This window comes from Rattus norvegicus, chromosome 9 (assembly GCF_036323735.1).
Source record: "Rattus norvegicus strain BN/NHsdMcwi chromosome 9, GRCr8, whole genome shotgun sequence".
Lineage (NCBI taxonomy): Eukaryota > Metazoa > Chordata > Mammalia > Rodentia > Muridae > Rattus > Rattus norvegicus.
The window spans coordinates 100,642,351-100,668,405 of NC_086027.1; the positions used below are offsets into that span (position 1 = coordinate 100,642,351).

Here is a 26,055-nt window from a genome sequence, read left to right on the forward strand (position 1 = left end):
AGGGAACAGGTTTCATTGTGACATTTTCTTATTTATACACACATGCTTATATATTTTATATATAATGTGCATGAAAGTAAAAGGGGCATCTATTATATTTATGCATACACATACATAAACACACACATATACACGTATATTCCACATAAGAGAGAGATTATCATAGTCATTTCTGAGACTGGATTACCTGTTAATATAGTGATCTCCAGCTCCATGATGTTCTATACGAAGGTCATCACTTCGTGTCTCCTTGACAGCTGAGTAGAATCCCATTGTGCATTCCGTTATGTAATTTTCTTTGCTCCCTGTCTGTTAATGGACGTCAGGCTGGCTCCATACCTTGGTCATTGTGAATAGTTCAGAGTAAACATGGATGTCCAAGTGCTTCACTGGTACACTGACCTAGAACCTGTCGATTATTTACCCAAGAATGATAGACCTGGTCATATGATGTTTCTGTTTGGTTTTTCAGGAAGCCCCATGCTGGTTCCTACAATGGCTGTACCCATTTATGTGCCTCCAGCAGTGGATAAGGGGTTCCCTCTCCCTCCATCCTCCCAGATTTCATTTTCTTGATTACAGCCATTTGGACAGGGGTGAGACGAAATCTCTAAGCAGTTCAAATTTCTGTTTCCCTCCCGGCTAAAGGTATTGAACACTTTCCCCAATATTCATTGGCCAGCTTCGTCTTCTTTGAGAATGGTCTGCCCCCTTTATTTGTGTGTTTATAGCATAGATGGGTTTTTAGAGTTTTTATAGACTTTAGATATGAATCCTCTGTAGGATGTGCAGTGGACACGGGATTCTCTCTCATTCTCTACCATCTCTTCACTCAGCTGATTGCTTACCGTGTGGGGGCTTTTTTATTTCATCCCATCCCACTTGTCAATTATTGAGGTTGTCTCCTGTGTTGTTGAAGTTCTTTTAAAAAACAAGCAAAACAAAACCTTACCTATCTACGCCTGCATCTTGAAACATCTCCCCAGCCATTTCTCTACTGGTTTTGAAGTCTCTTACATTAATGTCTTTAATTCATTTTTACTTGATTTGGTTACAGTATGAGACATATTCGTGATTTTTGTCCTTCTACATGTGGGCGTCCAATTTTCCTGTTACCATTTGACAATGAGGCTGTCCTTTGACAAACATATATGCAGACATCTTTGTCAGAGAGTATGTGGGTGTAGCTGACTGGGTTCGTTTCTGTGCCCTGTATCCTATTCCATCGGTTTTTAATCTGTCTGCTTCTGTACCAGCACCACGCTGGGTTTTTTTTCCCCCTGTGGCTTATTATATACTTTGATGTTAGGAACTGTGATAGGTCCAACATTGTTCTGTGTGTAGAGTGGTGTTGACTCTTCAAGGCCTCTTGTACTTTCATGCAAACTTGAGGATCCATTTTCTAGTTCTGAGAAGGACACATTGGAATTTGGTGGGGATTGTATACATCTGTAATGCTTTGATCAACACAGCCATTGCATATGATTAATTCTGAGGCAAGGTATGGGCAAGGGAGGTCTTTTCAGCTCTTAATGTCTTCCTCAAATTTCTTCATTGGTGTCTTAAAATTTTTGTTGTAGATGTTTTTACTGTTTTGGTTACTCTTAGGCATTTTTAAAGCTGCCATGGTTAGGATTTTTCTTGATTTTTTTTTTAGTAAGTTTGTTACTGATATGTAGAAAAGCTACTGATTTTTCTAATGTTGACTTCATACTCACTATTTTGATGAAAGTTTTAAGAATTTTCTTCTGGACCCTCTAAAGTCTTTTATGTATAGGAACATAACATATGCAAATAGGAGTAACTGACTTCTTTTCTTATTTGTACCTCCTTTGTGTCTTCCTTTCTCTTGTGTCATTGCTCCAGCTAAGACTTTAAAGGAGAGAGAATGGATTTTTGGGTTTTCTCCATTTAGTAACATGTTGGCTATAGCCTTGTTGTAGGGAACCTTTCTGGTACTAGAACTTGTTCTATTCCTTGATCCCCCTAGGCCTCTATTCTTCCTTGTTCATTATTGTTTACCATGTACTGCTTTATTGTTTGGCTTGTTAGTATGTTAATTATTTGAGATCTCCCTGACTTCTTTTCATGTAAACACTCAGCTGTAAACTTTCCTCTTGTTGCTGCCCATTCTGTACCCTGAAGTTTCTAGAAACCTGTGCTTCCCTTTTCATTTCATTATAGAAGCTTTAGTATTTCCTCAGTTCCTTACAAAGCACACTGTTCATTCCACAGTGTGTTATTCGGTCTCCAAGTACTTGTATACTTCTACGAATTCTCTTGCTACTAATATCTAGCTTGATCCTACTATGATCAAATTATTTTAATTATTATATGTTTGTTAGAACATTAATTATTTATTTAATTATTTTATGTTTGTGGCCTAGCATGTAATCTTGGTTCCCAAGAAGAATGCGCATTCCATATTTGTTGAATGGATTATTCTGCAGTGATCTGGAAAGTTAACTTGATTTATGGTGTCGTCTAATTCTGTGGTTTCTTTGTTGATGCTGTGTTTAGGTCTCCTATCTAAAGATGCCAGGGGCACTGCTCCTCACCCACTATTATTATAGCAGGACCTGCCTGACCTCCTACACTCTTCAGTGTTTCCTTATGAAGTGTATCGGTCTATATTTACAACCATTATATCTCTTGATGAACTCTCCCCTTTGTTAATGTGTGATGCTTTTCATCTTCATTTTCTCTGGATCGAAAACCCATGCCAGCTTGTCTATGGCTCCTCTCTGCTAGAGAAATTGACTTCCAGGCTGTGGGCACCTTTGCCTGTGAGGTGTTTCTCAAAGACTGTAGTTAGTTGGAGGTTGGTTTGTTTTCATTCATTTGCATCTTCTTTCTGGTGAGTCCGAGTCATTTAAATGGAAGGCTGTTCCTCAGAGGGAGTTGCTAATCCCTGCGCCTTTGTTGGTTGTTCTCCGTGGGGCTGGATAGTTGTATTGGTATTTTGGGGGAATTGTTGGTTTACTTTATTGGACATGATGGATTCCTCCCTAGCTCTTCTTTGTCTATCCCTCTCATGCAACTCAAGTTTAAAATAGTTTTGCTGGGTATTATAATCTTGGTTGACAATTTTTTTTTTTGTTTTTGTTGTTGTTGTTGGTGGTGGTGGTTTTAAGATTTATTTATTTCATGTTTATGAGCGCACTGTTGCTGTCTTCAGACACACAGAAGAGGGTGTCAGATCCCATTACAGATGGTTGTGAGCCACCATGTGGTTGCTGTGAATTGAACTCAGGACCTCTGGAAGAGCAACTCTAAACCACTAAGCCATCTCTCCAGCCCTTGGTTGGCAATTTTTACTTTCAGGGGTTAAATATGTCATTCTATATTTTCCTGGGGTTTTTTCAAGTTGCTGATGGGAGATCTGATGCTATATTGATGTGCTCGCCTTTATACATAAGTTGCTATTTCTCCATTTCAGTTTCTAGGTTTTTAAAAATATTTTTGACATTTTGACTATATAATATTCCATGGAGAGATATTATTCTAGTCGTGTGTCTATTTGGGGTTCTAAATATCTCTTACATGTATTTATTTTTGTTGGTGTCTGGGAATCACTGCACAAACCACTCAGACACTGATCTCAGTCCAACAGGGCTGGTTTATTGAATGCACATCCCAAGCATGAGCAGTCAGGGACATAGTACAGACTTGGGAGCTGAACCATGATGCCCGGCCAGAATCCTACAGAGCTTTTATGCCTGAAATCCACAAACATCTGTACCAAGTAATTCAACCAATCAGGATTTAGAGATAGGGGATTTCCTTAGAAACATGTTTTTGTTGTCCAAGTATCCTGTTCTCGTTGGTTGAGGTATTCGACTGTGGTGGAGGACTTGCCTTGCCTAACATTCACGTCTTAACTTGCCAAACAGAATGTGCCTGTCTGTTTCTGTCAAGTAGGAATGTCAATTCCCTGGGAGGTCTTAGGAACTTAAACTTTATTTAAACCCTACTTAAAATGGCTTCTTATATTGGTACATATTTATCTCTTATGTTGGGGTCCATCCCAGGAGCAGCTGCTAAAAGCAAAAACCATAACAGCTCATATACAGGTGCAGGAAGTGCTGCTGGGTGGTTGGTTTGGGTCCAAGTTTACTGTGGCTAACTATTCAAAGCAGGTTCTATTCTATTCTGGCTTCTATTCTGACCGGGTACCAAGAACACCAAATAACAGAACTTAACAGAATGTGCAATTAACATGAGCATGAGAAAGTTGCACATAAGAAAGTCTCCTTATAACCTTAGTAACAGCACAAAATGGCCACCTAGACAGGCAACAGTTACCTAGACCTTAACAATTTTTAGTCCACTGACTAAAATCAATGCTGTTCATATGGATGTGGGTAAAGTTGGGAGAGAGAGATGTGTTAGGTGGTCCCAAGACAAGTTAGAGAGGGGAAGAGTGATCAAGATATACTATATACACTATGAAATTCTCAATAAATAAATTTAAAATATTATTAAACAAAACTAATATACAAGGACTTTATACTTTTAAAGAAACAAATGCCTCTTGTGGTTTTGGATTCTTTCCAAATTCTTTCTCAAGATTTGAATTTTTGTTTTTTGTTTTTGTTCTGTTACTATCATTTTAATTGGCTTGATTCTCTGCGCCCTTAGTTTTATCTCAGCCTCTCCCAACACCGTGGTCACTCTCCTTGTTTTCTTTGTTACTTCTTCCTCTCATTCCTCATCCTGATACTTTCTCCAGCTTGGCCCAGTCTATTAGTGGTGGCTGGTTTCCGCTGCACTTTTTATTTGACTCACTGACTTTTCCATTTGCAGTGTTTCTATCTGTGTTTTCTCGCCCCACCCCAACTTCAAGTCTCCTGTGGAGATTTCTCATACATTTTGTTGATTTTTCTCCTCTATTGTTTTGGGGCTTCTCTCCTGGTCCCATGTTGATATCCTTACTGATTGTCTGTATCCTCTTTCAAGTCACAGATCATTTTTTTCCTAGGAAACTTCTCAGATCTTCATTTGGTCTTTGTGGTGGTTTGAGTAAGAATGGCCCCCATAGGCTCATATATTAGTCACCAAGTTTAGAAGGATTAGGAGGTGTGGCCTTGTGGAAGGAAGGAAGTGAGTCACTGGGGGTGGGCTTTGAGGTTTCAAAGGCCCATACTAGGTTCTGTCTCTGTTTCTCTCTCTCTCTCTCTCTCTCTCTCTCTCTCTCTCTCTCTCTCTCTCTCTCTCCTCTCTCTCTCTCTCTCTCCTCTCTCTCTCTCTCTCCCCTCTCTCTCTCTCTCTCTCCTCTCTCTCTCTCTCCTCTCTCTCTCTCTCTCTCTCTCTCTCTCTCTCTCTCTCCTCTCTCTCTCTCTCTCTCTCTCTCTCTCTCTCTCTCTCTCTCTCTCTCTCCCCTCCCCCCCACCCCAGATGTAGCTCTCAGCCAAACCTCTCTAGCACCAAACCTGGCTGCATACCTCCATGCTCCCCACCATGATGCTAATGGACTATGCCTCTGTAACTGTAAACAAACCTCCAATTAGGTGCTTTCTTTCATAAGAGTTGCCGTGGTCATGGTGTCTCTTCACAGCAACAGAACAGAAACTAAGGCAGAGTTTCATTTTTTTAAGTCATGATCTCTTGAAGAAGATGTGCTGTCATGCATTTTTCCAGCTTAGTGTGTTTGTATGTTACAATCTGGATGTTAGTTGGTTTTGATAATTCCTCTTACAGTCCTTGGCCATCTCAGGAACTTCCTACTCTTGAGGAATCAAATCCCCATACCGCTCAGATTGCAAACTGCTGTGGCAGCAACATCAAACCATAGAATTACACATAAAACCAATCTGGCAGCAACATCAAACCACAAGATAATTACACATAAAACTAATGGAAGCTTCCTGGCACGGCACCAGTTTGCTATAAAATAGGAAGTGAAAGAGTTATGGGTGTACTGGGAGGGCACCGACATGGATGAGATGAAGGGAGGCAGGGAAATAGATGGCTAAAGACGAAGGGAGAGCAGAGAGGAAGAGTAGAAGGGGAGAGAAATGACCTGAGGTTTGAAAAATTCTAACATCATAAAAAATTCCCAATCATGAGACAATTCATAACCAAAACAAGAGAATTAAAAATAAAAACATAGAAGATTTCATTTTTAAGTGTTTCATTTGTTTGTTTTTTTAAGGGCAGTCTCACTATGTATCACAGGCTAGTCTTGAATTCACAGCAATCCTCCTGCCTTGGGCTCCTAAATAATGAAATTACACATTCGGGCAACATGACTAACACACAAAACCTTTTCCTCCCTCCCTCCCTCCCTCCCTCCCTCCCTCCCTCCCTCCCTCCCTTCCTTCCTCCCTCCCTCCTCCTCCCTTCCTTTCTTTTTGAAAGTAAGGTAAAGTCAAAATACTTTTCAAAGTGGAGTAGCAAGAAAAAAGATGGAAACTCGAGGCCAATAAAAGAAAATAAGGGACAAAGGATGCCCCAAGGGTGGGAAACATAAAAGTTACACAGATAAAGCAGAATAAAGTCTTTTTTCTTCAGAAACATGATAAAGTAAAGGTGATACTGAAATATCATGACAAGAAGAGAGAGAGAATTGGGGACAAATGAAAACATAGAATGAGATGGCTTTTTCTTGTACCCCTAAACCTGGGTAATGTCAGGTATACGCACGTGACGGGATGCTGGTCTTCCCTGTAACCTATGCTGGTGCTGAGTCTCTATTAGATCAACGTCTTTCAGAGCAGACTTCACGTCAGTGGATTCTCCTCTTCGTGGCCAGGGGCCTCTGCTAGCCACACTTGCGTTTACAGTCTATGGGCAAGCAGCTTCTCCCATTTTGAACTCTCTAGGGAAGTTAATGCTTTAGGTTGGGGCTTGGGGTGTTAGAGTGAGAATTCTAGAATTTTGGTTTCTTTAAAAGATGCAGAAATATTATAAGAATATGTTTTTGTGTTAATCCCAGGTGTGGAGATATGGGGCTGCTTCCCAGCAGCCGGCTGTGATCTGCCTCATTCTCTAGAAGAGGTGTGATTTTTGCTGGCTGCAAATGGTTTCTGCAATTATGAGACATTTGGAATTCTGAGAACTTTTCAGAGGGTATATAAATACTAGGACCTTGATAGGCCCTATTGTGTGCGTGTGTGTGTGTGTGTGTGTGTGTGTGTGTGTGTGTGTGTGTGTGTGTGTGTGTGTGTTTGCCGTTAGTCATGCTCAAAGAAGAAACAAGAAGAAATATATTAGATTCAAGAATCTCTCTCTCCCCCACTCTTTCTTTCTCTCCTGTCTAGTGATGTGGGGGTAAAACCTGGGGTATAAAGGGTGAGAAAAAGAAGAACCCATAAATCAGCAAAAGTCAAGCTACAGTGTATCACCCATGTGTTCTGAGAAACTATTGTTTAAAACTGAGCTGTCCCGGGGTCTCAGAACAGGGACAGTTACAAGTTAGAGGGCCTGAATCCCCCCTGCTACAGAATGAGAACTATCTCTAGGATGGCATCCAGCCTCAGTCCCCAGCTAGGGAGACTCCTTTCCACCACTGACCCACCCCACCAAAGAACCCACAGTCTCAGCAAAACACATCACTAGATTCTAGGGGTGTGAGAGCTCTGGGCCTGTCACCTGGGTAGGAGTGCCAGGCTCTTCACCGGGGCCACTGCTTCCCCTCACCCCACCACGGAGCCTCGAGGCTGAACTCCCTTCTGCTTGGCTTTCTTCTCTGTGTCCATCCGCCTTATTTCTCTGCACTGTTGGGCTGGCTCCTTGCTCCTTTTGTGTTTTCAACCCTGCTCTATTATCTCTTCTTGGAATTCAGTGCATTTCCCCCTCATCCTGACTCTCCTCCTTCACTGGGTCACACAGTAGCAACTCATAGACTGCCATCTCACTAGGGCCCCAATTCTGTTTCTCTCCACATCTTTCTGTTTTCTTGCAAATGAAACAGATCCCTGAAGGAACTTCTTATCGGGAATTGATTGTCTTTGAACCATTATAAACAGCTTTTCTAAGACGTGAAATAATGTTGCTTTGGTTTTGGTTTTTAGGGATTTGGAGGGGTTGTTTTGTCCAGTGAATAGTTTTGTGTTGTGCAACATTGTAACAAGCACAGGCTTGTCTGTTCTTCAAGCTTCATCCACTCCACTGCATAGTGGGCGTGTTACCGTTTTAACGTCCTTTCTCCCACAGTCAATGCGTTTAACCAGCCTTCTACATATTTAGCTATTTGGGTATTTGGGTATATGTTATGTCCATTTTCCTACTGTATTGTTTCTATTTCATCTTTATTGTCAAAACTCTACATTCTGGGATATAAGCCCTTTATTGGTTATAGAACTTGCAAACTTTTCTCCCACTTTGCAGCTTTCATATTGATACAAGTTTGTTTGGTTTGGGTTGGGTTGGGTGGTTTTTTTTTTTTTTTTTCCTGAGTCAATATAATGTCTTAAACACAGTTTAGTCTTTCCTCCATGAGTACTGAATTCTGGCATCTTGAAAGAGTATTTGTCTCCGCTAGATCTCAAGGAACACTTTTTGTATGTTTTATGGGTTTTTTTTTTTTTTTTGGTTGTTGTTTGTTTGTTTCTGTTGTTGTTGCGTTTCGCTTACTTTTTCATTTTGGTATCTATTCGCTTAGCATTGGTTCTATGGGTTGTTTCTTGTCTTTGTTTATTCGTAAGGAGTCAGTCATCCTGAACTATGACTGTTGCATTCCCATGCAGTAGAATCGGATAAAACCATGAGTCTGGTGTACATGAGCCTAGTGTGAGGAATTTGTCATCCTGGGTTAAGTCACTTTTGTCCCAACCATTCTGGGAGCCCTCTTCTTGTCCAAACCAGAAGGCATCCATGTGTTTTGCTCCCAAGAGCAACCCTGCTACCCAGTACTGTCCCAGTTCAGCCAACTTTTCTTCAGACTCCTGGCCATCTGCAGCCAGTTCTCACACACTAAAACTGGATTTTTCCAGAACATTCACCAATGACTATTTTAAATATATTTCCCAGGGTTGTACAGTATGACCTGCCATAAACTAAGAGTCCCTGTATACACAGCCTATCTCTACAGTCTGTGTATTATTCTATCAAGATATTTTGTCTGTTTTTATGCTATTTTATAATTCAATATTGGATTTTTAAGATAAAGTACAATACAAATTTTAATGCTTATAAATTAAAAATAACAAGTGTAAAGTATTGAGTAATCATATGAAATGATATAGAAGACATAAAGAAAGATTAAGAGGTGCAGAAGCAAATCATATGTATGGTTTCAAATTATGAATAGCCCAACTATGAAACTCCAGGGGACTACGGCACTGCCATAAGGTGCTGAACAAAATACCTTAAGTACCTCTACAGTGATCAGCTTTAAGAAGAGTCAATGAACCCCTCCCCTCAAGAGTAGAATGAGGAAGAATAAGCCTGCCTAGCAGGAAGATGCCCACATTCCAGAGCTTTCCAGTTTGGATGCTCTGTCACGGACTTGCCTGCTTTCCAATGGGCACCCTCATCGGAACGAGATTGGCTACCTGTGACTGTCTGCTTCTGGAGTACAGGATATGCTAGCTTGGAGCTGGTTTACTACCAATCTCAACCGAGGCTCATTACAGAATGGCTCGAGCGAGCACAGGATGCCTTCTAGAGACAAACAAGCGTGTGTGCTTCCAGGCGTGTTATTAGAGTGTGATAGCTAACACTGTTGCTGGTTTTCCATCCTGAGACCTTGTCCACTGCTAAGACACCTTTGAAGCTCTGTTTTTTGTTTGTTTGTTTGCTTGTTCAACTCTTGTTTGTAATGTAGCTTCACATCAATGATCCGCTCCAGGGATCTTTACGTTCTATGTGAGGAGTGAGTAGAGATAATGCTTACAGGTAAATAAGTAGTTCAAGCCCCTCTGTGGGGAGCTGTTGAATTTCCTTAGCACCTCCATCAAAAGCCACCTGACTCAGCATGAGTTTGTTCAGAGCTCTGTTTATGCTGCTGGGCATCCTGGGAAAGTCTCTGTGCTGGTCACACACTTTGTTTCTCTTGGGGAATCTGGCTGCAAGTGTTCTCAGATTATATAATCTAGGAAACTCAATGGTTTTACAGCGTGGCTCTAATACATGGAATTCCTACCAGCCATGGAAGTGCAAGGGTGACTAATCATCTTGATGATGTTTTGTGTCATCTTTTAAACTTTACACTTGAGTTGCTGAAACCAATGTGGACTAGACCTTCACTGTTAATGTAATGTGCATTTCGCTGATGGCTGATGGGTCTGGGCATCACTTAGGAGCCCTCTGGCCATTCATATGGAGTTACAAATATAAATGAGTTACACATAAAATATCTTTTGTCATCTTTCCATTAACTTGAACATGCTTACTCTTGATTTATAGTTCCTGACATGGACAAACCATTCTCGACAAAGCACACCAGATATGTGGACTGTGACCGTCTCTTCTTCGGAGTCTTAGCCTATCCATTTCCTGGAGAGTTGTCCATGCCTTGAGGTTGCTATTGCAGTTGTGCCCCTCCATGTAGACAACAGAACACAGGGAGGGAGGCAGACACCCTGCTCCAGGTCACTGGGTCTGACTCTGTGTTTCCCACAGAGACAGGATGTTGCAGTCAACAGCAAAGTCTACTATGCTCCTTCCTTCTGCTCTGGGCTGAGTGCCCATCCTACCCTGAGAACCCCAGCTTGCCCAGCTGCAAAGTGAGTCCACTGTGCCCTTCCTCAGAATAGTCTTAAGGTAAAGAACACTAGCTTACAATTAATAACATCTTTTGGGACCATGGTCATCCGTAAGATGTTAAATAAGTAAATAGAAAATTGCCCCCAAGTGTGGCAATTTACTTTCATGGTGGGTCTTGTGCTTTTCCTGCCTCGGCAAGAGTTCTTACAGGTTTTTCCAACATTTATGTAACAGTACCGGACACAGTCGGGAACACAAGATTGAGCTGTCCAAGTAACGGTATAAATTAAGTCTCAGCAAAATAAAATTTGAAGTCAAAATAGACAAAAGCAAAAACTGGGCAAAACAAAACACCCAACCACAGGCTGCTGACCAGAACAAATATCCCAAAGAAAGCCACAACCCGTGGATCTGCTATTTAGAAATTCATTTCTATATTGCCACAGTGTGGACAGAGCAGGTGACATGGAGTACAGGGGAGCTCCATCTGCTTCTCAGAGGAACCTCCCCGCCCCCCTTCTGTAGGTCCCTTCCAAGGCAAAAGCTAGAGTACCCAGATAAAATTGGGGAGAAAAGTGGACTTGTAGGCTTGCAGAGAAAATGGACCTGTTCAAATGTAACTCAAGTTCCAGTGAGTGCTAGGCTGTGACATCACCCACTCTTTCAAAGGATATACTCGTTAGCAGACCTGGTCCCTGATAGTCAACCTTCCATTTTTGTTTCAGCTATAAATGGAACCAAAGAAAATGGAGTAGGACTCCAGTCTGTGGCTGGGAAGAAAATCATCCAGGGGTCCAGCCTCCACCTAGGACTGCCTGGACCGTGCCAGGTGGCCACCCACCTTTGATTTCCATCCTCTTCTCTCCCTCTGAGCTGTGCCCCAAGGCTCCTCTCTCCTGCCTTCGTGTGGTCACCTGCAAGAGTTCCTTTCCAGGCAGGACCAGCGCCTGCTCCTGCTCTCTGAGCTCCAGCCCTCACATCTGACACATTGGATTTGTCCATGCTTCCTTACGGTGCTGAAAGCATGAACTCTTAGGAACATTAGTATGCATGTACGTATGTAATCACATGTGAATGCTTTGTGATCGCATCCCATAGACTAACATGGGCTGTATAGGTGATGCGTTTTGGATACATCTGTATGTTCACCTAAGAAACACATACGCTTGTATATTATTGCATGTGTAAACGGGTTAAGAAGTCATTTAATGCATTTCTCTCTGTCTCCCGCCTCTCCCACCCACAGGCTCTGAGTAATCCCCCTGCGGTAGGTGAGAGGTCATTATTCATAGAATGCACGATGCTGTGGGGTGGCCACATATCCCTTCCCCAGCTACTTTCTGGTCCACAGTTTTGTTGTGTAAAAACTCTGGAGGAAATGTCCCCTTACTGCACTGCCATGTCAGGGGCACACGCACCTTTGGTGTCCATTGCTGTGGCCACTGGGCTTCCACACAGAGCAACAGTGCATGCCTCTCAGGTTTATCCATCTAAGTTGGTTCTCCTTATCAATTTTACCTGGATAATTCAGCTCCTTGTGATGAGGGAACTAGAGACGTGGCTCTCCACCAGGGTCATGACCCTGTTTGGGGTTGGTCACATATCAGACATTCTGCATAGCTGATATTTACATTATGACTTATAACAGCTGCAAAATTATAGTTAGGAAGTAGCAGCAAAAATAATTTTACGGTTGGGGTCACCACAACGCGAGGAACTGTATTAAAGGGTCCGCAGCCTTAGGAAGGTTGAGAACCACTGAACTAGTGTCTTGCCATTATAGGAGCAGTGCCCATGTCTCCCCCCTGAGCTTCCTATGTGCAGGTGTTGGGTGCACACTCAGGGCATCTTTTCCTCACTCATAGCACATCTTCTTCTTCTCCTCTCTTAACCAACATGGACGGGGTTTCGTCTTCTTAGAAGTTTTACGTCTTGTTGGCTTGACTGACATTTTACCAACTGTTGTGAGTATTTGCCATATGGACAGGCTATTCTGCACACTCCTTTTCACGGTTTTCTGTGCCTTTGTAAGTCTACTTTGCTAGAGGAGAATGTACTCTGGCTCTGACCTGCTTCTGAAGTAACTTCCTAACTAACCATCATCTGGCCTTGCTGATGGCCTCTAAGGAGAGCTTCTACAAATGTAATCAGGGCTTTTACTGGAACAAGGCATAGCATCTCTCTCTGTCTCAGGACCTAGGACGTGGCTTGCAAAGACCACATACATCAGGCATGCTGTTCAGTTATAGTTAGCAAACATTAGCTGGGAATCTACCACATGTCAGATGGCCTGATGCTGGGGACAAGGGAGCAAGGTCATCTCTCAGATACAGCGACTGCCCTTGGACTGGCAGCCCCCTGATGGCACAAAGCATTTGCTCTCCTCAGGATCATCCAGTAGCCATTATAACCGTCTGGTTCATCAGGGAACATTATTCACAGAGCCTGTGGTGTGGCCTGAAACACCTCCAATAGCTAATTCAGCCTGGATGCTTCTGACACAGGGCCCATGGTGTCCCATGGCGCCTGATCCTGCTCCCTAGAGAGAGGTGTGACTAAAGCAAGAAGCTCAGTTGACCTGGGCTGATGCCTGCCGACTGGGGCCTGTAGGCCATGGTGGATAAAAAACAACGCAGTTCCTGAATGCCAAACTTTGGCCTCTGGAGGACAAAGGGCCTTTGTGAGAGTTTTCTCAGCAGCCCCTCTTCTTGGCAGTAATCATAGCAGTCAAGTTTCTAAAAACATGGCTTATGTTAGGAGAGCAACTGGCTTGGTTTTGGTTTGTCACGAACGTGGATGCTTGCTGGATGTGGTAGCACACATCTTTAGTCCCAGTACTCAGGACGCAGATCTCTGCGAGTTTGAGGCCTGCCTGGTCTACACAGCAAGTACCAGGACAGCCAGGCAGACACAAAAAACCTTGTCTCAAAAACAAAACAAAACCAAAACAAAGCCAACCAACTAACCAACAACAAAACAAACAAACAAACAAACAAACAACAACAACAACAACAAAAAACCCTGAGACTCATCTCCCCCCCCTATTCTTTCCTGTCTCAAGGTACACATTGGTCTTTCCCCTGATGTGACTGGTGGAAATTCACAGGGAGATGGGTGCTTTCACCCCACCCAGGAGAAACATGAAGTCAGGGAAGGGAGATCTTCCTTCTAAGTCCTGACAGACAGCGCCACCAAACAAGGTTTTCCTTTCCGCTGCTGTTCCAAAGGCCCACACAGGATTTTCCTAGCACCCTCCCCTCAAGAGTCAGGGGCTGATTAAGGACAAGATGCTTGGTTAGCAGAAAATGTTCTCCAAATAAATTGTGGCTGTCACCAAGTGGGGTCACCTGCTGCTCCCTGTTCTGGTAAGAAAATGTCTTCTCCCAGAATATTGGCACTTCCATCTCCCACAGGAGGCCAGTGAGAAATGTCCCCAAGTGTCCCATGGGCTATAACCTCCCTGAAGGTGTATCACTGGAAAGAACACCAGCCAGCAGGCAGGACATAAGCTGAAGTTACTTTCACCTGGAGTTGATCCTGAGGTCAGAAGTGAGGGAGCTCTTCTCCTTGGTACTGGAGGGCTGTAAAGGTTCTGTGAAGGGAAAGGTGGACACCGCAGAGCATGCACGGGCTCGCAGGTATACAGACCGCTCTGCTGATGCCGCTCTGGGGTTCTGGGCTCTGGTCTCTGGGCCGCACCATGTCCTTACAAGGTTCTCTGTACCGTGAGTAGTTGCCACACAGCTGACTTTCCTTCACCTCACATCTTCCCCACCTGCTGGGGATCCCAAAACCAGAAGACACCTCCGACACCAGCACCCCTGTCTATCAGAAAGGAGACTAAGGCATTGGCAATTCCTGCTCTGCAGAGCAGCCGTCCCGTGACAGATACGCAACAGTAATCTGTCTGTCTCAGCTGCTGGTGAGCTCGGCTAATAGGCTTTTAAAAACCGTCCCAGACAGACTCTGTACCCTCCTTTGAGACGAACCAAACCATGCATTTCTCATGGGGAAGGCACCTCCTTCAAAGTCTCTGCCCTGGGCACTCTGGTTCTTTCGACCTGGGGGTCTTGTACTAGCAGCCACGCTGGTAAGGCCATTAGGGGAAACCATCCCACGTACTGCAGTGTGCAGTGGGTCTCCGTTTTCAGGGCAAAGGTACTCTTAGTCAGGCCCTCAAAGTGCTCTGGCCGGCTGCGCACACACCCGCACAGGCCGCTGCTGACCCGGACAGTGCATCTCTAGTCACCACACTGAAAACGGCATGGTGTGCTTGCTGCGGTGCCATGCTTTATTCTGTGTTCACACATGGGGGGGGGGGGGGAGTCCATCTGCATCTAAAAGCACAGGAATTAAAACCACCCTGTGGTTCTAGTGCTCTTTATTAATTTAAACAAGGACATGGGGCTGGCGTTCCCAGAGGCATCAGTACCCAGTTGGTTCAGGCAGTTCCCCTATTGGCTGACTAGGTCTTGATACCTAGTGATAGTCACACGTGTCTACCATCAGGTGATCCTGTCCCCGGAGACTCCAGACACATCACAGACATGGAGCATATATGACCCGACGGCCTCACTGGACATCATCATCATCAAAGAGATCTTCAAAATCTATGAAAACAAATCAAAATGAAGCATTATTGGGTACAGGACAAGCAAGTGAGGAAACTGCTTCAAAAAGAATTTGCTGATAGCTGGAAGGGCAGAGAAAGTGGTAAAGGGTGTCACAGTTATTCTTAATCACATTCTACTTTAGAGGGCGTTTTTTACAAAGCACGCGGGGGTGCTGTGGACACATGGGCACCACCTTGCAGCTTGGCGGCCATACTGAGTGTGAAGACAGCAGTGCCACTCCACCACTGGGAGGATGGAAGAGTGGGGAACAGTGGCTAGACTGAGCCCCTGAGATGACTCCTTTAGCGAGCCTGGGCAAGCAAGGCTCCAGATACACAGCTACACCCCGCTCCAGTCAGAGTGTATTCTACAGTCAGCGTTCAAACACGCCACTGGTGCCCACAGCCATGGCCACCCATTCTTCTGTTCACACATCTTCTACATTTCCATCTACTGGGCAGGGTCACTTTGAGGACAGGGAAGGAGTCAAGCCCACCCATGTGTGCACAGTTCATCTGCTTGGAAAGCCTCCCATGTTTCCACACTAGATCTTTCTGGGCAAAGGCAGTGTCTACAGTGCAACTCTGGCCACGCAGGAGACTGCTCCACCCTCCCTGCCTCCTGACGCCCCCATGAACTACTGTGTGACTGAACTCTGGGTGGTTCCTGCCCTGACACTACCTCTGTGACCCAGAGAAGCCTTCCTTTGATAGTCCTCTGGACACAATACCACCTGGCTTATGTGGGCGCTCAGCTACCTGCCTCCAGCCTTGTCTAGATCTCCCACTACTTACAAATCGTGATAGGGGAAGTGAAAGGGTCAGCACATGGGTAGGACCCACTGCTCACCAGACAACAGCTCCAGAACCCATCTGTTTGGGGAGCCGAAAGGCCTTGGTGGAAGCCCTGGCCAAAAGTCTCATGGGCTTCTCACAATGGATGGTTTCCTAAGCCCTGGGTTTGGCACAGACAGCACCCACTCTTGCTAAGGTCAGGCAGTGAGTGAGTAGGAGACAGGGAGCCTGCGTGTCCCTTCCCTGCCTGGTATGGGTCATTAGGAGTCAGATGTCTGCTGCCATTGTCACCAGGTGCTCCCTGGCAATGCAAGCCAGGCCACTTGCATGCACTGAACACAGTACCCAGCTGCTCTCTCAGGAGCTGACACAGATGGATGGGATTCTGAAGGAGTCCTACTTCAACCCTATCAGTCCTACAGGTGTCACACCCTGCACAGCCAGGAGCCTCCCGAGGTGCCACAAGGCTGCCCTGGGAAGTGATCAGTAGCCCTGCACCATCTACTCCCTGAACAGAATTGAGAGGAATGACTTTGAAGGCTCCAGTGTTATGCCCTTACCCCCAGTTCTGAAACCAGTTGGGGAGAAGCAAAGTCCTCAGGAAGGAAACACCCATCTGACAGATGGCTTCCCCACTCAAGCATTGGTCACATGCCAGTGAGCCTTCAAAGTCATCTGGGCTTGGAACTTCAAGGGGAGGGGGAGTACCTAGTAAGTTAGAAATCAATATGGCACGGTTAGTCATGGCTCTTTGGAGAGTTGTGTACTACAGTGCTGGGACGAAAGGGAGAAAACCACTACTACCCTCCAAGTAGGGAACTTAGCCTAGATTCCCAATTGCCACTTGAACCCAGTGTAAGGGTTAACCAGTAGGAATAAGGCCTTCAGAATCAGAAGGATGAGAGGCTCAAACACGCCCTGTCGAATGCCCGGTGATTTTACTGTTTTCACTGTTTAATTGGCACAATAATCTAACCGAGAATGCTCTTAGCTATGCAACAGAAGTGCGTCCTCCGCTCTGACCTCACTCAGGGAGAGCTGAAGCAGAGCTCAGCTGTTACTCTGCAAAGGCAGCAGTGGCCATGAGTCCAGGTGGACAAGCAGGTGTGGCCCAGGAAAGAGAGGGATACATGCTGTCACCGGGAGAGTCCAAAGATGACAGAACCATGAGGCCTCTGTGCCCAGGTCTGGGAGACGGGCTGTAATCAATACGTCCATTTGCACACGCCACTCATGCCACTGCTCAAATTCAAGCCTGGGCAGTAAACTGGGGAGACACTTACTTCCTGCTCTCCTCAGACAGGGCGGACAGGCAGAGCTGACTGCCAGGGGATCACTCCACACACCTGGCACAGCACAGACAGAGGCACAAGGTCTGGGCCACACTGTCCCATGATCCAAATTACCCATGGCACAAAACTGCCCACCGCAGAGGAAAACTCAGATTAAGCCTGGCACCCAATGCTGGCAGACTTACCGTTAAAAAAGTCCGCATGAACTGCCTTTTCATTGGCTGCCAAGTCCATCAGGAGCCCGGTGCTACCTCCAGCCTGGAGAATGAGAGGGAAGGTCATTCTGTGTGCTTGTTTTCCAAGAGCAGGTGGTGGCTTCCTTAGCACACCCATCCCACCTCCCTGGAACAGAACACTGAGTGACAAGAAGAATGCTCAAGATGGGAGCCAGAATTTCCCGGACAAAGAAAGTAGTGTGAATGGGGAAGCCAAGCAAATGATTTTAAAGCTCTCTCAAGGTCCTCAGTTTTCCTTGGCATGGCCTCCTGTGGTACTCTCCTGCCGGAGTCTTCAGTCCCCTCCTAGACAATGCCAGAGGGCACAGAAGTACACCAGCAAGCTGGACATCTGCCCTAGAGGCTCCCTTCTCTCTGAGATTGCAGCCATTCCCCTTGGGAAGCTGCTTGTCCCAGCGCTGAGGTCTGGGGTACTGCTCTTTGGGAGAAGCCTCCAGGACTGCCACCAATGGTGGTGCTAAAACCTGACCACACCCAATCTGTGAGATATGAACACTCTTTGTGCTCTTTGGTCACCCAGAACGGTGGACGCAGAGACCTGTGGTTGCAGCACACTGGACGGCTGGCTCTGGCCTTTTTCTGCCTGGGCCTCATCTTTCGAGGGCTCCTGGTTCAACTTTCCCTGGAGTGACAAGTACTTGAGCATCTCCTGTATTCCCTTTCGAGTCTTCTTTCTGCCTCTGTCCCCAGCCCCATTACTGGACAAAGCCATACAGATTGCCTCTAAAGTCCTGGCTGAGCCCTCCTCCTGCCTCCACTGCCTCAGTCACAATTTCTTTAAGGTTTCGTCCTTCCTGTTTCCATTGCTTTACCATCTCCCTATAAACCGAAGCTCCCACCTCTCCAAAGGACCAACCCCCATGGGAAGCCAGGCTTCCTCATCGGGATGCCCTCACATCACCTGCTGCAAGGCTGAGGGGCTAAGGCTGAATGCAATTGCCTCATCAGGGGATCACAGAGCCCATACATTCACTCTCTGGGCATTACTATGTAGATCTGCTTGTTCCCACCCCTCTGTGTTCAACTATGTACTGCCCGTTTTGTGTGTCCACTTGACACAAGCTAGAGTCATCAGAGAAGAAGAGCTCAGTTGAGGAAACACTTCCATGAGATCCAGCTGTAAGACGTTTTCTCAATTAGTGATCAATGAAGGAGAGGCCAGCCCATTGTGGGTGGTGCCATCCCTGGGCTGGTGGTCCTGGGTTCTATAAGAAAGCAAGCTGAGCAAGCCACTAAGCAGCACCCCACCCCCATGGTCTTTGCGTCAGCTCCTGCTTCCAGGTTCTGGCCCTGCTTGAGTTCCTGTCCTGCCTTCCTCCAATGATGTGAAAGTGTACACCAAATGAATCCTTCCCTCCCCAGCTTCCTTTTTGGTCATAGTTTTTGGTCACAGCAATAGAAACCCTAAGACAAACTACTTGGCATCCCCTTCCCTTAGCGGGCCAGGGAGCATCGCTCTTCCAAAGCTCTGCTACTTTGGCTCTCGTCATCCATACCCCAATGTCAACAGAACACATTTTTCAATATTTGAATCAGGAGAAGCTCCTCTCTTAAGCCTAATCTGAGCCAACCAAAACCCCATGGACACGTCTGTATGGCACCCCCATCCCACCCTTGCTATTATACTTAGAAATTGCAGTCGGCCTCTTGGGGCCACACCTAACATCTCTCAGGTCCCGGGATGCATTCGCGCACCTCCCTACTCGCTGAGCTTTGAGGAGCAGGAAGCTGACATACACGAGCTAGCTGACACTCCTGATCATAACCACCTCACTGAAACACCTGTATCAGATAAATATCTGTGACCATGGTATAAATCAAAAGCACAAGATCGCTCCAAAAGTCTGTGTGTCTACACGAAATAACCGAGTCCCAGCACAAAGCACACAGTTGCCACACACTATCCCTTGCCCTTCTCTCAGGGCTTGGTGGCTAGAGGCCAGTCAGTGCGTAAACCTCGCTCGGGCCTTCTCTCTCCGGAATATTTATGAGGAGCCACAATCAAGTAATAGAGAACAGACCCTACTTCCTCGCTGCAATTCATGTAACAGTCTTGGACCCTGCGACCGTCCCCGCCCGCTCCCGCTTCCCCAGTCTCTGGCAGATTTTGAGTCCCCGAAGGCCTGGGCTCCCACGCAGGTTTGTAGGCGTGCTCCCACCCCCAAGCATCGCTCCGCGCCGCCACCACCCCACCTCATCCAAGTCTACATAGGGCCCCGCGCCCTCGGGAAACATCTCATCCACAGCTGGTTTCATCTCGAGACTGGCGGCGTTGCGCTCACTTCCGGCCAGCCCCTTCTACTTCCGGCGGCGTTCCTCCGAGCAGGTCTAGGCCCCGGAGGACCGCGCCTCGGTGGCACCCCGCTAGCCTGGCTGCTGAGCTGCTCTCTGAGAAGACTAGGTCAACAGATTATGCGTTAAGGACCAAAAACACCACATGAGCACTGCACGAGTGGTCGGAGAAAGGAGACTATCCATTTCCCAGCAGGGTTGCAGTTCAAAACCGTCAGAATGACTACTGTACAGAAATCACAGGCTGTAATGGATTGGCTAGAAGGTGGGGGTATTGAATCTTTAGGTACTGTAGAGGTAGCAGAAATCCAAAAGTAGTACGTGCGCAGTGGCCGCTCTCAGAGTCACCTCGGCCAAGATGAAGAAGCAGCCCAGTGCATGCAGACAAGATGGGCTTTATCTACAAGGTGGGAGAGTGTGAAATCTTAAAACTTTAAGTAGGGATTCCTAGCCTATGGGCATGGACGAGCCTTGAGGATGTTGTTAAGTGAAATATAAACAAACGCTGTGTACCACTCATGTGAGGTCTCTAGAGCAGTCAGACTCATAAGTGCCGCAGTATTGGGGATGGCAGTTGTTCAGAGTTCTAGAGGTGTGTGGTGGGGTTGGGGGGAAGGTGTCCCCTGAGAAGAGGCAAGGCTGATACATTTTAGAGTGTCATATTGTACCATGGTTTTTAAAGAATGAAGAAAGAAGAGAGGAGGAAGGGACAGAGAGGTGTGGATCTTTGTAGGAGAGGGCCTAAGCTATTCTGACAGTCTAGATTACTCTAATGAGGCTCCTGGATGTTCCCCTAGGATCCTCTGTGCACCTCCTGGTAAAATCCAGGTTTAACAAGTATCTCTGTGAAGTCACTGTAGCAAGAAGCCTGAAATGCAACCGATACCTGCCTTTTCTCCATATCTGATAGGGCTCCTCACCCTCCACTATCCCGGGCAGTGTCTTCTGATCATGCCTTCAGCAAAGCATCTGTGTTACTCCTGAGTTTTTATTTCCCATCTACCCCAACCCTGCTCCTTGACTGTCAGTCCCTGTTGCTACTGTGGTTGAGCAGAGCCTCTCTCCAGCGATACAAGACTATTGCTCCTCCTGCCCCGATGGTTTTGAATGTTTTCCCTTTCTCTGCTTTCAAAGCAATTGGGAACTGTTGGTTGGTTGGGTTGGATTGGGTGATTTTGTTTTTTGTTTGTTTTTTTTTGTTTGTTTTTTTGTTTTTTTGGTTTTGTTTTGTTTTCCTTTAACAACTTCGAGGCTTCAGGGACTTGGGGGGGGGGTGTGGGCTGCTAGAGTGAGAACGGGGGTCAAGGGTAAGGACTGACTCAGCCAATGGGAATTGAGCCTGGTCACTCCTACCCTTGAAGCCCAAGTGAACTGTGCAGGATGTGTAAGAAATAACTGGAAAGCCTCGAATGCCAGACCAGTGTCATCCTGAGATATCACGTGAAGGTCAAACTAAGGAAGCCAAGACAGGCTGGCGGCCAAGGGGAGCCTCCCGTTAGTTTCTCTTCCTGCTGCTGTGTGGGGCATTAACCTGTGTGTCCTTGGCTTGCATGTTTTGTGTGTGTTGGGGAGGCTCACCCCCTGTAACATAGGCTGCCCCTACATTATATTATACTGCCTTCATAGCCTAACGCAACCAGAGGACTACCCAGGGAAACCATCCCCTTCCCTCAGATACTAAGTGTGGGCTATGGCTCTCCCTCGCAGATAGGAGTCTGGCTTCTTGATTCCCGCTACTCCCAGGAACATGCTGTGTCCTGAGTGTGGGTGCCAGGCCCCAACGTGACTGTAGTACATCTGACAGCCAAGGGAAGGTTGCCTGCTGTCTGGCTTGCCTAACTAGGCCTATGTCCTTAACAAGCAAAGCTGTACTGGTGGGGGGTTTGTTTGTTTGTTTGTTGTTTGTTTGTTTGTTTGTTTTTTGGCGCTTCCTTACTCATGATTTGGTGCCACCATAGCCCACCCCCAGGTCATCATGAGGATGGAATGACCAAGTGACAACTAAGGCTGAAAGCCCTGATTGACACTGATCAATGGATAGGAATGATGTGTGTCTTTATTAAAGGCCTGCTCAGTGGTCATCAGAATAAAGCCCAGCTAATTCCCAGTGCTACCACACACACCGGCTCCTTGAAAGAAACCCACATGGGTTTATGCATCTTCAGAAGGAGTTTATTGAGCATGAGCCCCACCCGCACCCACCACTGTGTCTCTGACCACCTTTGGCCCCAGCCAGTGCAGCCAGGCAGGCGGAAGACTGGACGCTGCTCAGTCCTCCTGGTAGGGAACATGGAAGCCTAGGGTGCTCCCCAGAGGAAAGTGTGCAAAGAAGGTTCTCGCCATGTCCTCGATCTGTGGGTAGGCGCCCTGGCTCTGGAAATATTGCACGTAGTTCCAGAAGTCAGAGGTGGAGAAAGGCCAGTAAGGCATGGCTGGTGGCTGGGCGTTGGGATCTGAAAGACAAGTCACGGGTAATCTCAGTTCCTGCCCCATCACCATCCCTGCTAGAAGAGCATCCCTTATACAGTCAGGGCACATGGATGGAGCTCTCAGTGCCTGCCACAGGGATGACACCGTCCCAGCCAGGAGTGGAGCCTGAGTGTACCTCTTGCCCATTACAGGACCTGGTCTGGCAGGAAGAGGAGAAGGGGGAGACGGGAGAACAAAGCAGAGCCTTGTCCTTGTCTGGGACGTGATGGGCAGAGAGACGGCTGGGTGATGATGTATTCAGGGCTCAGGCAGCATGCTGCTGAGGCGTCAAGGAACACAGCACCCAAGTCCTGGAGGACAGGCTGGGCCCCCTCTGTGGTAGTGGACTGAGTTGGGACTCCTGAGAGTGCTCAGAGTCTGAGCTCAAACTGAGGGTGGTGGGACTCTCAGAGCTCATCTGTCTCCCTTCTGCATGTTCTCACATGGCAGAAGACAGACCTCACCCTGATGGTGTCCCAGACCCTTCAGCATGCACAGCTCCCTACTCGCAACAGGACCTGCATTCATACTTCCGGGAGAGCTAGGGCTCCGGCTGTCCTGTCTGCCAGGGTTGAGCAGCCTCTGCTCGCCCACCCACCAGCATGCGCCAGCACCTTCTGCCAGTGAAAGGAAAGACATGGAAAAGCGTACCTGCTTCCTCTGGCGTTGGCTTGGCTCCTGCAAAAGGAAAGGAGAAAGGTTTGCCCGTCATCTAGGGCAAACCTCCACGAACCACTGCAGACCAGGACAAGGACCGTTTGAAGGAGAGGCGTGGGAAGGTAAGAGAATCACGGCTATGCTACGTCCAGTCCCAGAGCGGCCCCTCACCTGCAGGAATCCCCAGCAGAAGGCCAAGAGCCAGCCACCACAGCACACAGGGCTGCATCCTTACCAAGTGCAGACGGTATACTCAGGACCACCTGCAGCAGGAGGAAGCCAAGGATGATAATGCTGCCCACCAGGATGAGCCCGTTCTGCCACCGCGAAGCGGACCACCCTCAGGAATGCTCGAATGTTCGTAAATGCATCTGTTTCTGCTTTTCTAAGCCACTATTCTGAGGTAAAAGCTTATTCGTTTTGACGGTTTAAGAATGCCTTGCCCCCATTCCCACCCCCATCACAAACACCAGGTCCACCCTATCTATAGAGAGAACAATCCAAACCCTCCCAGAGGGTACCTCGTTGCTGGTCTGCAGCCTTGTGGGGCCACTGCCAGCACTCAGGCTCCACTTTATAGTAGGGCTGGGACAAGGAAGGAAGCGTCACCCTCCTGAGCCATCAAACTGAATATTTCATCCCCCAGCAGAGGACTGTAGGTCTCTGTTTCCCTGCTGGCAGGAGGGCCCGTGGGAGCAGCTGGGGGAATCGCACCACAGATCAGATCTGCCATCAACTTTCAAAGCTGAGTTCAGCAAGGGTGCATCTAATACACCTCCTTCTAAGTCTGTTACCGGGGGCATCGGAGGGCTGCTGAAACCCCTCAGCTGTGCTACAGGACCCTGTGATCCCATGGCCTCCTCGGTAAGCCTGCAAACACTCCCTCACCCAGGACACCACACTAGTAGAGCAGCATGGAGAGGAAGTGGGGACAAGATGGACCCCTCCCCAGACCAGAGTTTTCTTCCAAGTCTCTAATGGGCAAGGCCAGGGGATAGATACCTGTAGATATTATCTCAGAGGCCCTTAAGTTCAGATCACTGTGATTATCCCTTGATAGAACCCTTGCCCATCTATCAGAGTAAGTGCAGCCTCGTGGACCCACCCCCGAGGTCTCAACACCCTGCTGGATACAGTACTATGTCCAGGATAATGGCCTCCATTGTTTCTCAACACCCCAGGACTCTCAAAGATTCTGGTACCCTGTTCTGGAGTTGTGTGGCCCAGGAGTCCCCTCAAGTCCCCATCCTTCCCCAAGTGACAGCCTAAATCTAATCAGAGATACAGAGAGGGGGTATGATCCAGTAGTATTGGAGTGCAGCCATGTAGCAGAGAGCCTCTGGCTTTCATTTCCAGACCCCTGGCTCCTGAGCTATAAGAAGTGTGGCTGCTTTTAGGGCAGCTGTGTCAGGGTCGCTGAACCATCTGCAGGTATATGATTCATGAGGACATTCAGCCCTGATTTACAGCACAGCTGTACTCGCAGCCTTGATTTACAACAGACACAGAGGACCTGGCAAAGAGAAAGGCTCTAGTCAGAACCCAAAGGAGCAGACACCCTGAGCCTCTGGTCATCAGAGGGCCACCAGGATCTAGCAGTCAACTGTCCACCCTGATGAGCCCATATCTAAAGAAAACATGCAAACTGGTTTGAAACCGGTTTCCTAATGCAAGACTGAACTTTGGAAAGTCTAGAGCCAATTAGCAGCTGTGAGTCCAGGAGAGGAAACTATGGGTGTTCATTGACTTTCTCCTCCCTTACTGGGTGTGTATTTTTATCTATCTATCTATCTATCTATCTATCTATCTATCTATCTATCTATCTATCTATTGGTAAGAAAATCTTAAATAAAACAGCCCCGCCATCAGCAACATTCTGTTACTCACGCTGGCTTACATTGGTCAGTCCATCTCCCAGGTCATCCATAACTTCAGGGATGCAGGTTCTTTCCTGCATCACATTTTCATCTCCTTTGCTCCTCACCCATCCATCTCTCTCTGTCTCCCTGTTCTCATGCAGAACACGCTACCTTCAAGAGGGATCATTAACCATTAAAATGGCTCAAGAGATAGAAGTATTCACTGGTAAACGGAGTTGGATCCCCACATCGCACATGCTGCGAGGCGAGAACCCACCCCCACAAGTTGTTCTCCGACCTACACACACACACCCGGGACACGCTGCAAACATATATACAATACGTAAATGTCGTTTTAAAAATGTTAAAAAGCCTTCCCGCGGCCTTACATACCCACATTTGGTGGGAATCTCAAAACAGTGGGATTTCGTTCTTTAATAATAGCTACGGTTCCTTCTAAAATTCCACGCTGAGGGCAGGGCAGGGTCCGCATTCTCGAAGCTGCTCAGAAGCCTGGATGATATCCAGTGCATGGGAGACAGTCCCTGCTCCCCTGCCCCACACAGGACCTCAGAGGAGACATCCAAGGCCTCAAGGGTCTGTCTGCTTGCTGTCAGGAAATGCTTCCATGTATAAGGCCCCCCCTTGCTGGAAAGAGGCCCCTTATTACCTCGCGTGGTTGCAAAACTCCAGGATTGGGAATGATTCGGAGGTATCTTGCGCCCCCTGCTGCCCACCCTGGAACAACACATCCGACTATTACTCCCAGAGCCTCGCAGGTGCCCCTGGCCTGTGAAGTGCCAGCCCAACCCAACTTTATTCTCCTAGAAGGCACAGCCCAGAGTAGCTGACCATCATTCTTTGAGCTGTCCCAGTATGGGCACAGACACGTGCTCAAAATTTAAAGTCTAGATGCCACAGTTCATCGTGTCAGTGTGTCTCCTGCACTCTTCTCCCCCACCGAAGAATGGTCAGCCTGTGTTTTGACCTGTTCACACAGCCCGAATTCCCCAAAGCCTCGGGAGTGGCTTCTAACTGATCTTAGGGTCACTTCCTGATTCCTGGACCGTGTCCAGCATAAGTGCTGGGGTGCAGGAGGTGATAGCTCAGAGCCTGCCTTCCCTTCTCATCTTCCAGACTAACATCTGCCCTGAGTCCTCTGTCCCAGATGGTATCAGCATTGCCCTCCTGCT

At 47.1% G+C, this 26,055-nt stretch overlaps 2 protein-coding genes and 1 long non-coding RNA gene across 4 annotated transcripts; 1 reads left to right on the plus strand and 2 right to left on the minus strand.

Annotated features, from left to right (window-relative positions):
• Positions 1-14,925: 14,925 nt before the first annotated feature.
• On the minus strand, positions 14,926-19,856 carry Cops9 (COP9 signalosome subunit 9). The gene is made up of 3 exons (NM_001109044.1): positions 19,779-19,856; positions 17,535-17,607; positions 14,926-15,260 (listed from the first exon to the last, which is right to left on the minus strand). The coding sequence occupies exons 1-3, from the start codon at positions 19,839-19,841 to the stop codon at positions 15,223-15,225; spliced, it is 174 nt and encodes a 57-aa protein (NP_001102514.1). The 5' UTR covers positions 19,842-19,856; the 3' UTR covers positions 14,926-15,222.
• A 38-nt stretch (positions 19,857-19,894) lies between these two features.
• LOC134480610 (uncharacterized) lies at positions 19,895-24,877 on the plus strand. Its single transcript, XR_010055062.1, has 2 exons — positions 19,895-20,284; positions 22,499-24,877. It is a non-coding gene; the product is annotated as an uncharacterized LOC134480610 (long non-coding RNA).
• On the minus strand, positions 22,028-25,532 carry Otos (otospiralin). 2 transcript variants are annotated; one of them, XM_017596268.3, is made up of 4 exons: positions 25,256-25,532; positions 23,175-23,266; positions 22,998-23,024; positions 22,028-22,330 (listed from the first exon to the last, which is right to left on the minus strand). In XM_017596268.3, the coding sequence occupies exons 2-4, from the start codon at positions 23,230-23,232 to the stop codon at positions 22,146-22,148; spliced, it is 270 nt and encodes an 89-aa protein (XP_017451757.1). In that variant the 5' UTR covers positions 23,233-23,266; positions 25,256-25,532; the 3' UTR covers positions 22,028-22,145. The 2 variants fall into 2 exon arrangements, with proteins under 2 accessions (XP_017451757.1, NP_631927.1); NM_139188.4 differs by lacking the exon at positions 25,256-25,532 and adding an exon at positions 23,525-23,548 and having other exon boundaries at positions 22,030-22,330.
• Positions 25,533-26,055: the final 523 nt, after the last annotated feature.

What these genes read in the sequence shown, in the direction of transcription:
- Cops9 (NM_001109044.1), bottom strand. Translation starts at nt 19,841, where the DNA reads ATGAAACCAGCTGTGGATGAGATGTTTCCCGAGGGCGCGGGGCCCTAT. An exon ending in CCTATGTAGACTTGGATGAG is followed by an intron (nt 17,608 to 19,778) that starts GTGGGGTGGTGG and finishes CTCATTCTCCAG; the next exon opens with GCTGGAGGTAGCACCGGGCT. An exon ending in TCATGCGGACTTTTTTAACG is followed by an intron (nt 15,261 to 17,534) that starts GTAAGTCTGCCA and finishes TTGTTTTCATAG; the next exon opens with ATTTTGAAGATCTCTTTGAT.
- Otos (XM_017596268.3), bottom strand. Translation starts at nt 23,232, where the DNA reads ATGCAGCCCTGTGTGCTGTGGTGGCTGGCTCTTGGCCTTCTGCTGGGG. An exon ending in TCTGCTGGGGATTCCTGCAG is followed by an intron (nt 23,025 to 23,174) that starts GTGAGGGGCCGC and finishes TTCCTTTTGCAG; the next exon opens with GAGCCAAGCCAACGCCAGAG. An exon ending in GCCAACGCCAGAGGAAGCAG is followed by an intron (nt 22,331 to 22,997) that starts GTACGCTTTTCC and finishes CTTGTCTTTCAG; the next exon opens with ATCCCAACGCCCAGCCACCA.